This window comes from Lathamus discolor, chromosome 3 (assembly GCF_037157495.1).
Source record: "Lathamus discolor isolate bLatDis1 chromosome 3, bLatDis1.hap1, whole genome shotgun sequence".
Classification (NCBI taxonomy): domain Eukaryota; kingdom Metazoa; phylum Chordata; class Aves; order Psittaciformes; family Psittacidae; genus Lathamus; species Lathamus discolor.
Genome location: NC_088886.1, coordinates 73483089 through 73496966, shown reverse-complemented (window position 1 = coordinate 73496966; position 13878 = coordinate 73483089). Strand labels below are relative to the sequence as shown.

At 44.1% G+C, this 13878-nt stretch overlaps 1 protein-coding gene across 1 annotated transcript in view; it reads right to left on the bottom strand.

Annotated features, from left to right (window-relative positions):
- Positions 1-247: 247 nt before the first annotated feature.
- Positions 248-13878, bottom strand: part of ADARB1 (adenosine deaminase RNA specific B1) — a 59374-nt gene continuing 45743 nt past the window's right edge. The window contains exons 9-11 of the mRNA XM_065669783.1: positions 10401-10582; positions 3912-4090; positions 248-3212 (exon numbers count right to left, since the gene is read on the bottom strand). Coding sequence (XP_065525855.1) covers positions 3036-3212; positions 3912-4090; positions 10401-10582 — 538 coding nt within the window. The 3' untranslated portion in view covers positions 248-3035. The remainder of the gene's footprint in view (positions 3213-3911; positions 4091-10400; positions 10583-13878) is intronic.

The window sequence follows — 13878 nt, the reverse complement described above, 5'->3', positions numbered from 1 at the left end:
GGTCCCAGTGCAAGCCAGCTCCCATCCACCCACCGCAGGCTTTTCAGACAAGACCCCAACCCACCATGGAGACGTGCAGCTCCCAAAGGTCAGCCACAATGCTCAGCACTTGTCTTGCCTTCTGCCGTCACTGGGCACTGTATAAATCACTGAATTCTTGCTCGGAGAGAGTAATCTGTGAGGAACACGGGAGCACCAGCAAGCACAACCCTGCCACGTGCGAGGTGCACAAAAAGGAAGAAGCGAGTGAAGGAAGCCAAGCAGTACTTTATTGACTCCCAGAAGACAGATAGAGATTTGCATACAATCCTGGAAAACTTCTTTTATACTTTTTAAAATCCCGGAATTATAAACAAGAGAACTCATTCCTCATAAATAACCTGACACCATTCCTTCATCAAAAGGGTTTGGCATGGAACATTATTTCCTTTTACAGTTTTCAGTTCAGTCGTTCCTTAGAACAGTTTAAAAAACTATGTCTATAAATAATACTTAAATATATTGCTCATATTTGTGACTTCATAAAAAAAATAGCTTGAGCTAATACTTTCCTTGTCATCAAAAGAAAAAGACGATCCAGAGAGACACCAACTTTTGAATGAGCACTTCAGAAAGATGGGTGAAAATAACCGGCTGGAGGTTCTCAACAAGCTTCATTTATCAATAGACTGAGCCCCTTCAAAGCGGGTGTTTCACATAACTTCAGTAATGACTTTAAGAACAGCACACGATGTGAGCTCCATCCTGCCCATACCCAAACGCAACTCCTGCACCACAAAGAGACAAGGTTGATCTCAAAGGCAGGTGCGCAAAATCTGACCACATACAGTTAAATCCCCTTTACCTTGAGAATAGGTCAGTCTAAGCCTCAGTTGGATGAGGAGGACAAATGCTTTGTCAGGCTTGCAGAGGCCATGGGAATGATTTGGGGGTTAACGAGGAGTGGACAGGATGGCTGAAGTCACGGAGGAAGCTGTATGAACACAGCCTGTCTACTGCAGCTTGTGACATTTGGTTCTCCAGCATCTGGAAGAGGCATCTGGAAGCATCAGACTTTTCCAAGCCACAGCCTTGCTGGCCTTCCCAGAGCTATTACCCATTACACCACCAAAACTGCATTGTCTGAACCTCAGCGTGTTACTTCCAAAGACACTAACCCACTAACCCAGAGCCTTCAACTAACGCACAAGTGACTTTCAGGCTTGATCACTCTTTCAGATTGGAAATGGGCTCCTACTTGAGCAGTAATGAAGCAGTACATCTCTTGGCATTCATGCTTGGTACAAGTGGCTTTACATCTCCAACACCCCAAGTACTTGCTAACCCCCCTGGGAGGTGCTGGGATTGAGGGACAGTAAATCCAGTTACAGCTTCAGGACAGCCTCTGCCCATGAAGCTGGCTGAAGGGACCCACAGCTCCTCTCCACTGCCTCTGCAGATGCACCAGCACAGCTCTAAACTGGATCTCTGACCCAATGTGGGTCTAAAAGTAACCCTTGACTCGACTTCAAAGCACTGACCAGCCCGCTGATCTGATGTCCTGTGCAGCACAGGCAAGGGGCAGTAGAGCAGAGGGACAGGACCCAACAGCAGGAGCAGTGGAGCACCGACTGGGTTCTGTCAAGCAAACTCCCATGTCACAAAGCATCACCTTCATGGTCTGCAAAGGTGACTGATGGAGGATCTCCGAGATGCTCTTCGGAAAGCAGAGGTGCTACCTGGATGGGCATGAGCCAAGTGTTTGGACACACGCCACGTGAGCAGAGGAGCAATATTGGACATTGTCTCATCCACTCCTAAATATCAGGTTCTAAAAAGTGTTCTGAAAAATGCCTTCTATACAACAGTTAATCAAACGGATCTCTCAATATTTCCTTTCTATCCTACATTTTTACATAAAGCAGAAGTGTCTACACCTTTCTAAGTAATCATCAAAGCAAATGAAAGCTCATTTTGAGAGCAACTTACCTAATCGGCTCCATGAAGACCATCACGCATGTAAACACAAAAGGCAATGAAACCTCAGAGACACAGCAAGTTGGGTGAAAACAGATGTAACACAGGAAAGAAGTTTTAACAACTTTTTGTCCATACAAGAACTTCTGATTTCCAAGAGGAGAGCAATACCCAGGAAGTGCCTGGTTTTGGCAATTCAGGCCCTTAAAATGAGCTATTTCCTTTTCACGTTGTCATATAACCGCTAGGATTGTATTGTGATGGGTTCCTGGGATATACAGATCACCTACTTCTAAACACGTTCCTGCACATTATAGACTAAACTTCGGAACTTACGAAGAATTATTCTGCTGTTTCCAGTTTACAGTGGTAAAAAATAAACCATGAAGACTTCACAATGTGTGTAAATGGGAGGGAAATGTATTTTTAAAAACAGAATAAAAAGCTGCATGTTAAAAACTGGGTCACAGACTAATAAATACATACACCAAAGACAGGAAATTCTCAGCAGCTGGTTTTCAAGAGCAAGGAAGTGGGGAAAAACTAGCTGTCCAGACTCCATTCTGGCTCTGTGGTCTATAGGCTAGAAATACCTGCAGTTCAAAACCAAGTTAAGGGAGGAGCAGACTCAGCTTTGTCACCTATTTTTTTTTTATAAGAAAAAAATCAACTACTTCCTAAAAATGTGGTGGAAAACCTGGAGAAACTTTCATTTTCTCATGCATTTGATGCCATCAAGTTTAAAAAAGAAATGATTTTAACCCAGAAAAAACGAGTTGTCGTGTCCTGTAGGAGCAGCCTTACCGCAAGGTTTCTACAGTGAAAGTCTTCCTAGAAATACACCAGAAACTACTTTCCCGTAACAAAATATACAATGATGGGTCAGACCAGCACTGAGTTTCCATACTCAGGCAAAACAGAAACAGCTGCTATGAAGTTTCAAATGAAAACCAAAGGAAAAACCCAACTCCAAACAGGATAAAAGATGTTCTGACGGCTGAGGAGATGCCAGAAAGCAACGCTGGACACCAGGAATTTCCAGAACAACCCCCTTTCCAAAGTGATGTGCAGTCTGTGGATTAAACCGTGAGAGAAAACTGATCCTGTTCGATGGGTTTCTCCACCCAGGCTCCAAGTCCTGCCTTCAGGAATGCTTTAAACAAACACTCTTTGGCAGTTTGATACTCAGTGGCTCCTTGCTTGGTTTCGTGGTACAGGTTAGGCTTGAGGATCTTTGAGCGCAAGCTGGAGGAAAGCTGTAGGGACAAAAGAAAGGAAGAGAGACAAAAGCCTATTAAGCCAAACAGTTATTAATTAGTGATTAATTAGTTATTAGCAAGTTATTAACAACCCCTCTACTATTAAAACAAGATAACTAACTGCCAAAGTAAATGTTCAAAGGCAGACAAGTACAACACTGCTCCTTCCAGCCATCAGGGGCTCTGTACCCAGCTTCACCGCACCCCACTGCACCTGTTTGCCTCTTCCAAAGCAGCATGCCGCCCTGACCAGTATCGCCACTAGCCTGCCTTTTGCTTTCTCTGGATTATTGGCTTCCTTTGGTGGAAGCAATCTCGACATTAAAAAGCCACTGACAGATCCTTCGTTGTAGCTTTTGTCTCTGGGAGGACAGAACCTCAGTAGGTTGGACTGCAGTGCAACTGGGATTATCCTTCCAAATACATTAAAAGGAGAAAGCAAGCTCAGAGGAGATAGCACCCTTTGTTTACTTAGCTAGAAACCAAGTATTACTAGATCCTTGCATGTATCCTGGATCAGACATCATCAAACTGAGAAACAAGCTCTGAAACACCACTGTTCTTTTCCATGACTACATGGAGCAGTAGCTAACATAAGGCTCTGCTTAAAACATGCTCAGAAAGAGGTTTCTGAATACTCGGAGATACTTGATTAGGAATTAAGCAGCGGAAAACCCAGCACTCCAGCACATGTACCTTTGCATGAATACGCATCCAGCGGCTGTAAAAAGCATGCTTACAAAGGCGAGATGCACGACCCATTTCATCTTTGCCAGTTGTAGCATTAATGACTTCCAGACCAGTGTCTCCTACTGTCCAGTTCACACTGAAGTTTGGTGCTTTCCCTGGTTGACGGGCTTCTGCATTGCTAATACCTGAAAGAAAAGTGAAGGTTAATGACAACAAGAAATACCAACTCATGAGTTTTGCTTTTACTGGGGACTAATGGATACGGCAGAGCTATGAAATCACATCACTAAGAGTCCTACAAGCACATCTTTTACTCTGAGGGCATTCTCCTGTAGATTTGTCACTAACCTTGGAGATTCTGCCATGCACATCTCACTCTCATCCTGCCTAAAGCACTCTCTCCTCCTGTCCTTCCCAGCAGGGCTGTGATAAACCAGCTCCTCAGTGAAGGGGTTCATGGAGAGGTCTGTGGCAAGGGTCCATGTGGACACTAACACAGGCACCTTGACATAGCCATCTAAGGATGATCTGGTCTTGCTGATAGGGCAAATCAATGAACTAATTATTATGACAACAATTATAAAGCAGGGAAAAAAAGTTGCTCTGCTCCTGCACAAGAAAAGGACTTGGATCATTTTTGCTCAGATTTTAAATTGGGCAACACCTCTCGACTATGGCTTAAATCTCTACTGCTGGAGAAGCAAAGCCACCAGCAGTCTAACCCAAGGGTGAAGCAAGGCCTAGGGCAGGATTTATTCCCCCACAGGACACCAATACTGCAGAGATGCACCGTATACAATGACCACCGTACCATGCTTGAAGATCACAGCAGCTGCTGCCATCCATGGGCAGCTCCTGTCCTGCGTGTGGTCTGCACCCACAAGCAGCACCCAAGGCTGCAGGTCTGGGTTGTGTGTGCTATGGAAAACCTGAGGAACACATCAGGTTTGATCCTGCAGACATTACAGGCATTGGAACGGGCTGCCCAGGGCAGTGCTGGAGTCACTGTCCCTGCAAGTGCTCTCACACCGTGGAGACGAGGCCTCAGTGCCATGGGTCAGTGGTGGCCTTGGCAGTGCTGGGGAACGGTTGGACTGGATGAGCTTAAAGGGCTTTCCCAACCTGGTTGGTTCTGTGATTCTACAGAGGTAGAAAAACTCTACCTTTAAGGTATCTCAGTTGTCTCACCAGGAGAGAGCAAAGGAACAGGGCAAGTTTTTCTTTCTAATAAGTAAAGATCCCATTTTTACATTAGCACAACTCTCACTGAGAACCTGTTTCAAATGTACTCTGAGGTTCTGCTAAGTCCTACACTTCATTACATCTTGTGAATGTGTATAAACTGTACCTAAGTGTTGCAGCAGGGTGCCTCTCTTACTGGTATCTGAAATGCAATCTAATACACAAAGAGCACAGGACTGGCTCATGTAGCCATGAGGTCTCATGTGAGACCTACAAGGTCTGAGCAACACAGCAACATTCAGTTTGCTTGCCACAATCAGTTCCTCCTTTCATAAATCAACGTTTCAAACTACCAATCACATTGAACTTTCTGAAACTGTCGTGTCTTTATGTTCAGTTTATGTCAACCTGGTCACTGTGACTGATAACCAGTAATTCCATAAATAAGTAAATGGTAAAAAAACCCCTCCATTATTCCTCATTCTCTTTTAAAAAAAGCTGAAAAAAAAGTAAGAATTGGAACAGAAGTTTCCTGAAGAGGTATTTTCTGGATTCTTTTAGGAGAGATGCAACCAGGACCTGAAATACACCAGGATGCCATGGACCTATACGCAGCTATCTGTACATCAGGCTGTGGGATCCACATACTGACCCACCCAGGAGAGCAGATGGTGGTCCCTGTTGAGCACGTACCATCGAGAACATCACACAAGCAATACTTGAGGAAGACCCAACAAGAACAGGGCTTTACGACAAGATGAGAGATGAGAGTCAAAAAGTCCTCATCACAACATCTGAGGTCCTTCTGAGTGGTTGGCAATGGACATGTGCATCACACCTCCTGTAGACTGGAGCTGCTCACGCACAACGCAACTTGTCCTCTGCCATTCAAGTACAAAAACTGCTACTCCACAAGCCACACAACACAAGGCTTGCACCCAAACACCTCAGACATTGTCAACTTCAGGTGCACACAAAATGAATCTCAGCTCTGAGTCTTCAAGAGCACATCAATTCAGGCTGCTTTTGTGAAGTGTATGTGAAACAGAACCACGCTGACAAAACTCCGGATCAAAAACTACTGAGGCAAGAGGGTTTAAGAAGCTGCCACCACACGATAAGCAGGTAAGCCATGGGTTTTCTTCCATCTAATGATACCTGTGCTTTTGTTCCATACGCCACTGCCCTATCAGCTACTCAGACATCATCACAAGGAGCCACACAAGCAAACCACAAGGAAGCTGACCATCCAGTATGCATATTTCCATGGCAGTTACACAATTGCATTCCTTAGGTTATCTCGATGAATTAAATACATTCTTTAAAATACAGACTTACAGAGATTTTCAAACAGACTACAATAACACCACCCTGTTCAGCTGCTTCATTATGTGCATGAACCCTGGAGAGACAGCAAAAGAGTCCCTGAAGGTGGATCAGGGGGAGCACTGACAAGGAATAAAGGCCATCTCAAAAGCCAAGCACCTGATAACACTTCAGGTGGATCATAACTTCCCCCTCAAAACCTAGACATGAACATAGCATAACAAGCTGAAACTAGTAATGGGAGAGAAAGTTAGCATAGAAAGTAAAATATTTTGCTCTGCTTTGAAAACTGATATTGAAACTTGGTTGAAAACTAAGCTATTTAGAGGACATTGCTCAGAACTTACTGTTGAATATCATTATAATGGGGTATAAAAAGCAAAAGTCATAGCTCTTTGTGCCAGTGCTTACATAAATAATAAAGCTTGAGGTTCTTTGAGGACAGAGCTCAAAAAAACTTCATTAAAAAGGAGACAGGGAGCTGAAAATCACCCATGTGAACAGGAGGATCAGGTACCAAGGAAACAGCCAGAAAAATCACCACAGGTTCTGCTGAAGGATTTATTTTTGTTTAAGAGAAAACACAACTGCAAACGTAGGCAGGAGTCAGAGGATTGCTGGGGCATGAACATTCCTAATAACCACCCTTGCTGGGGTGGTTGAAGTCTTCAACTTTCAACAAGGAAACTACAGATGAAGCAGCAGGCACAGCGGTCGTGGTACGTAAGCTCTCATCACCAACCACACGAGTTCTGCAGGATGGAAGGCAGCCAGCATGACTCCAATCCTAAAGGATCAGAGGTGTGCCAGGGAACTGCCAGTCCATAACACGACATCTGCACCAGGGAGGCTGCAGGAACCACCACACTGCCCTGCTGGGCACTGGTGGAAACACAACAATGCTGGGAAAGACTCAACAAAAAACTGCCTAACTGAAGACTGGAGGTGGCCAGTGTGACACTAGTTCTTAGAGAGCCCTGGGTGCAGAAAGCCTGTCTTTTCTATGTCTGCCTTAAAAACAGACTTAATGGACACCTGGATGAAGATGGGCTACTTGGGAAGAGGCAACACAGAGACCCTCAAGCTCTGTGCAGACCTGGAAAGTGTGTGTTAGAGGAAAAGCCAAGGTAAGATGGGTGATGACACTAAGTTATTTAACAAGGTAAATAAGAGAAGCATTTGCAAAGACTAGAAGTAGGACTAACAGCAAGCTGAAAGAGAGCCAGGCTGGTTCAGCCTGGAGAAGAGAAGGCTCCTGAAGGGGAGACCTCAGAGCAGCTCCAGTATCTAAAGGAAATCTGGAGAGGGGCTTTGGACAAGGGCCTGTAGGGACAGGCCAAGGGGAATGGCTTTAACCTGCCAGAACAGGGGAGACTGAGATGAGCTCTTAGGCAGAAGCTCTTCCCTGTGAGGGTGCTGAGGCGCTGGCACAGGGTGCCCAGAGAAGCTGTGGCTGCCCCATCCCTGGCAGTGTTCAAGGCCAGGTTGGACACAGGGGCTTGGAGCACCCTGCTCTAGTGGAAGGTGTCCTTGATGAGCTTTCAGGTCCCTTCCAACCCAAACCAGGCTGTGATCCTATGGTTTTCAAAGGCTGTGTCTCTGAACAGAGGATCTGCTGAGCTCTGCCACCCTGCTTCCATTCTGGGTGAACTCTTTCATGTCCACCTCCCACACTGGCTCCAAAATGAGCCTGTGTGGGTTACCTTGCAGACTGGCACTTTGGTACTGGCTGATTTATAGACTCATCCCTGTTCCATTTGAGAAATGAACCCCTTTTCAGATTATTCTAGAAACTCACAACATCTGACCCTGTCTTCTCTCAGTGAGCTGGCCAATTCTCAACGAAAGCTCACATGCCCTCAGTGCTGGCGTGCTAAAGGCACACTGAAAGGCTAGGTCCTGCAACCAAAAGGCTTCCAGGAGTCAGCATAGGGAGGGAGCTTTCTACCAGCATATAGGTTTCCTGCATCCCCTAGCTGAAAAGCAACCACTCTGATGCGCATGTTCACATTTAACTTGCTGGGAAAGTAAGGTGTAAGTAGAAAATCTCCTGCAAGGAAAGAAAAACCATGAAAAGACAGGCTTTAGCAGTAGATAACAGTAACTCAGCCTGACTTTGACTTAAGACAGTCATAAAACTTGGTTTATGACAGAAAAAAAAAACCTGTTTTTACAGTACTTTCTCAGCTAAACAGGTAAAACAGCAGGGAAAACCAGCTTCTTCTTGTTTGGGTCATCCCTCTGGTAGAAACGAGTCACCATCACGCTGTTGTGTGTGTGGTACCAGGAGGAACACAAAATTTCTGTAGTGCTTATTCCAGGGAAGAATACAGTGCACAATGTGTGAATTGAAGAGCAGATGGGTAGCTACATGCATGCCCCACTGAATCTAACAGCATGGGTCAGAAGACTGAACCAGTAGAAGAAAAACCAACACAGTTCTCTGTCCAACCTTCCAAACCAGCTTCCTGTACATTTTGGAGAGGTGTATTTCCATGAAAACTCAACACAGAACATTTGTGAACGCTCCCTACTGCTCAGCTAGTCCTGTCTGAGCTGTTTTAATGGCTGGTGCTATTTCAGGGCAAACAGATGACATCCATATTGCAGAAAGATGACTTTTAAGAAGACAAGGTACTATTATATGTTGTGAAAAGGATTACGAAATCTCCTCTCCCCCTGCCCCAAACCTGCTGTCCTGAAGAGCCGATAAAAATTCCCTCAAATCAGATCATGCATCAGCTACTATGCCCATACTACTATGAAATGATTGGTACAGTGAGTGTTTTAATTGTTACTTACTTGCTAACACAAGGAAAAAGTTTTACTTAACACTTTGGTACATACTAGTTCGGGAAATCTTGTTCATTACCTTGCTTACCTAAAGAGCTGTTCGTTATTCAACATCCTCTTTAAATCCCTCCTCATATCTATTTTAAACATTCAATGTCAACGTCAAACTTGAAACATGCTTTAAAATACTGAGGGGTTTTGGGTTTGGTGGGGTTTTTATTGGGGGTGTATTTGTTTTCTTCTGGAAAACAAACAGACACATGCCAAAAGCCAAGTCCTACAGAATAAAGCAATGCACACGAGAGGGAGGATGAGAAATTTCAGGTTTACCATTACTTTAACTAGCAGTTCTAGGATTTAGGACACTTCCAAAGTTCCCTTTGAAAGTCACAGCTCAATCAGAACTTAAACCTGTTCATTCAAACACTGCCATTCCTCTTAGCCACACTAGAGCCTAGGATCAGCTTAAAGCCAAAGAGCAGTAATTAAATGTCCACCAGCAACTGCAGAAGACAACCACTAACTACACTGGCTGGGACTTGCCATATTGCTGTCTGTCAAATACAGTTAATACTCTAACCTTTAACTCTGATACTTTAACCTTCCACAAAGTGGAAATGAAAGTATTATGATTACTGGGTCATACAAACAAGTTGGGTGCCATGCGAATTAAAGCTAATGCTGCATCCAACAGATTGATGATAAAAAGAAAACACAACCAATGCAGCTGAGATGTTCTCCCCATCCATTTTTAGTTTCTTATAGATCTAGAAATGGTGAATCAAACGTGTCTATCTTGACATACTGATTAAAGATGTGGTCATTCAACAGATATCTGCAATGGCAAGAGAAGCAACAGTGACAGCTAACACATTATTTCATGGGTAGGAAGAGGTTTCACTAAGCCAGGGCATTCAACTTGCCCCACATATTGCTAGGGCATGCTCTAGAGAGCAGTTATGTGAACCTGCACCCAAAGGTTCATACCCCAGTTCTTTCCACCTTTTAACTCATGAAGATGCTATGGTATTTCTGACGAGGTATCTATATTAGGTTTAGAACATAACTTCTCTGTTGTAACCAGAAAGCAGTTTACTCACAGCACATAATTTGCAAGGTTTTGAGAACTGCAAAATCACATTGCTACTGGAACAGACTTGGTTACCGGCACGGCCTTCTCCATTAGATACTTGCCACTAAGTAAAGGTCTGTTGAGTGTATAAAGAGGTGGTAGATCTTCTATCTCTGCTATCCTCTGGTATACGGCTCTGGATAGATGATCCCCATGATATAAACTCCCCAAGATGATGCTAGAGAAGTAAATTGGCTCCACAAAGAGGCTAAGTAAGGCTCCTTGAATACCCAATACGTTCCACCTGAGAGGGAGGGAAAAACAAAACAAAACAAAACAAAAAAAACACTTTCTTTTTAATGGAACAAGGAACATCTGCCAGACATAACAGCAGTCAATCACAACAGGCTAGACTTTGAACCCTTCCTCTTGACCAGCACATGACTGTGGTAGCATAGCTGTGGCACCTGCCAGAGTATCAGAGATCAGCTTATAGGATGCTCAACAAAATCCTGAGTAAGATGACCTATAGCAACAGGTCTCCTGTCAGCATCCACTTCAGGAGCTCAACTTCACTTCCCCACTGACACATCTGGTGATGCATTTTCCAGCAACCTAATGCCAGAAACAGACAGGATACTTCAATCAGAGAAAGCTGAACTGAGATTCTCAGTCAGAAACAGTAGCTGATGCCTCCAAAAGACACCTGGCAGCAGGCAAACCATCCTTCCAGAACACAAGGATTGTGTCTGCAAGACCTCAGCACCATAAGGGAAAGCTTGTCCTTAACACCCCAGCCAAACTGCCCACATCCTGCTGCCAGGAAGGACATAAGTAGTTGCTTGCAATATCCATGGGCAGGGAGAAAACTGACTCTGAAACCTGAAAATAGGAAAAGTACCTATACTCTTTGCTCACTCCAGCCACAGATCCCTGTCTGCACCAATGTGACCTACACTGGATCAGGTCTTGTGGCAGGGATATAGCAAGCAAAAGAGCAAAATACAGAAAGATTTTTTGTAGCTGTGTTCATTTTATCAAGTTTTGGCTCTCAGCCTGCGTGTAACAGCTATACAAAGCACCTTCTCAAACCTCAAAGAGGTTTTACTGCAGAGTATTGTCACTGTCCTTGTCTCTGACGTATACCTGCAAGCAGCTTGGCACTATGAGAACAGCACACTTGAGTACAACTGCAACACCCAGACACAAGCAGCAGGAAAGTTCTTCTGGTGCTTGAATAAAACAGAGCACAATCGAAGCTCTCACACTCGTACAGAATGGTCTGTCCTTATTAAAGGCCCATCCTAAACCATGCGGCAAGGTTTCTTTGGGAAAACGGGGAATGTGGATACTGCTAACAGTGTTTCCTGCAGCTTGTGCTGGGATGGCACAGCTTATACATCACCACAGCTCAGGCTAGGAACCATACACAACTGCTTCACCACTGCAAAACCTGAACTACAAGAATGTTTTAAAGGAAAAAAGGGCAAAATAAAAACTGGAATCCAAGGAAACAATTGCTTTGTGTATGCACACTGAGGATGAAATGGAGCAATGTGCTCTAGCTTACTCACCTGTCAGTAAAAAAGCTGGACCTAATGAATAAAAACACTGTGCCAATGAAAAATAAAGCAGATTTCACATTGAATAAAGGCCTGTTTTGTATAGCACTGAAAATGCAATCAGCAACCAGATGTGAGAGCAAAGATATCAAGTGAAAATGATTGCATCCCAGGAGCAAGATACTTCTCTAAGGACTATACAATTACTAGAATTTTAAAAGCACAGAGGTATTTCAAGTGCCAAATAAATTGTATTTTCTTGTTATTTGCAGTGTTACCCAGGTGAAGCATAAAGAAACGTGGACTGCTATGGACACAGGTAATATTATGGAAGAAACATCTGGAAAGAATTCAAGACTAAGCATTGCAAACTGGGGTCTTATAGAAGTATCTGAAACTTGCAGTCACACACACTGCGCTTCCTTCAGTAAGGCACATCCCCGGTTACCTTTTATGAGCAGTACTTGAGCGACAGATGTACATTTTAAAAAAAGCCAAATCATTCCTCTGGCAAGCCCTGGCTTCCTAAATAAAAACCTTTGCCAGACCCTTTTCCTTGCTTCAGTCTCCTGCATTTCCAAAGCTTGTGTTCTGCTGCTTCTTTCAACACTTAGAATCCCAGACTGGTTTGGGCTGGAAGGGACTTTAAAGCTCATCCAGTTCCAACCCCTGCCACAGGCAGGGACACCTTCCACTAGAGCAGGGTGCTCCAAGCCCCTGTGTCCAACCTGGCCTTGAACACTGCCAGGGATGGGGCAGCCACAGCTTCTCTGGGTACCCTGTGCCAGCGCCTCAGCACCCTCACAGGGTAAAGCTTCTGCCTAAGAGCTCATCTCAGTCTCTCCTGTTCTGGCAGGTTAAAGCCAGTCCCCTTGTCCCATCCTTACAGGCCCTTGTCCAAGCCCCTCTCCAGACAAGCTACTTGGTGCCCTTCTCTGCGCTGAAAATGAAAGCTGTAGCCTGCCTTGTAAGCTTGTTTTGATTAAAAGAGGAGGACTGTGGACACAGAATAGAGTGGCTGCAAGGACAAGGTTTGCAGCAACCATTCATGCAACCAAAACCTCAAGCTCTCGCTATTTATTAGGCAGGGTTGGATGGTGGTTAGTTTCATAAAAATAGCATTAAATGTCAATTGTTATAGTAAAATAACATATACTTAGCTGTAGAAACGTATACTTGTATCAGAAACTGTCAGCAGTGCAGCAATAAACATGAAACCCAAATGCAGATAGTAAGAGAGTCAAAAGGGAAGGATGTATGAAGATTTTCTTGTTGTTCCTTTTTTATACTGTACTTCTTTCTGTCAAGCAGTAATTTCTCAGTTCCATTAGCATGTATACTAAAAACAACCTTTCTAGATATAAACTGAGAAGAAGCTACACCAATACCACGCATCGGTTTTCCAAAGGCCACAGGCATCGATTGCCTCCTGAAATGGTAAAACTGCCTCATCCTTGCAGTTTACAAGCACAGCTTGTCAGAATGCATGTGAACAAATGCTGTCAATCTGGTACTAAATGTTAACTGAAGCCACAACTTCTTTTGTAGCCAAATTCAGTATTCCACTTTAAACCATGAAACCAGCAGAAAAAGCAAATTCTATTACAGAAAACTTGATTAAAGTCAGTGTTGACTTCCCAGTGCAACAATCAACCAAAGGGTTTTTTCTGCACATTAAAAACAGTACCAGGAAAGAGTTAAGGAACTGAAACAACTTAAATCTAGCTTAAAACTCCAACCTGCCAGGGCGCAGATGTAGTTTATAACATAGAAATTAACCTTTCCTGTTGCTGTGCCACACTGCATTACAGCAGACAGACCCTGGTCAGCACAGCGCTCATTTAGGAGCATTTGATGGCTCAAGAAAGTGATTACAGAAGACAACATTCCCATCACTAATTCCACAGGCTCATCATTCATATGCAGGGACACTTGTGCTGCTCAGTGTCAACTCAGATCCAGGCTGGGCAGGTGATGACCTGCTCACTGTGGAACCCATCTAGCTGTGTCATCACCTGCAGAATGAAGGAGCAGGGAT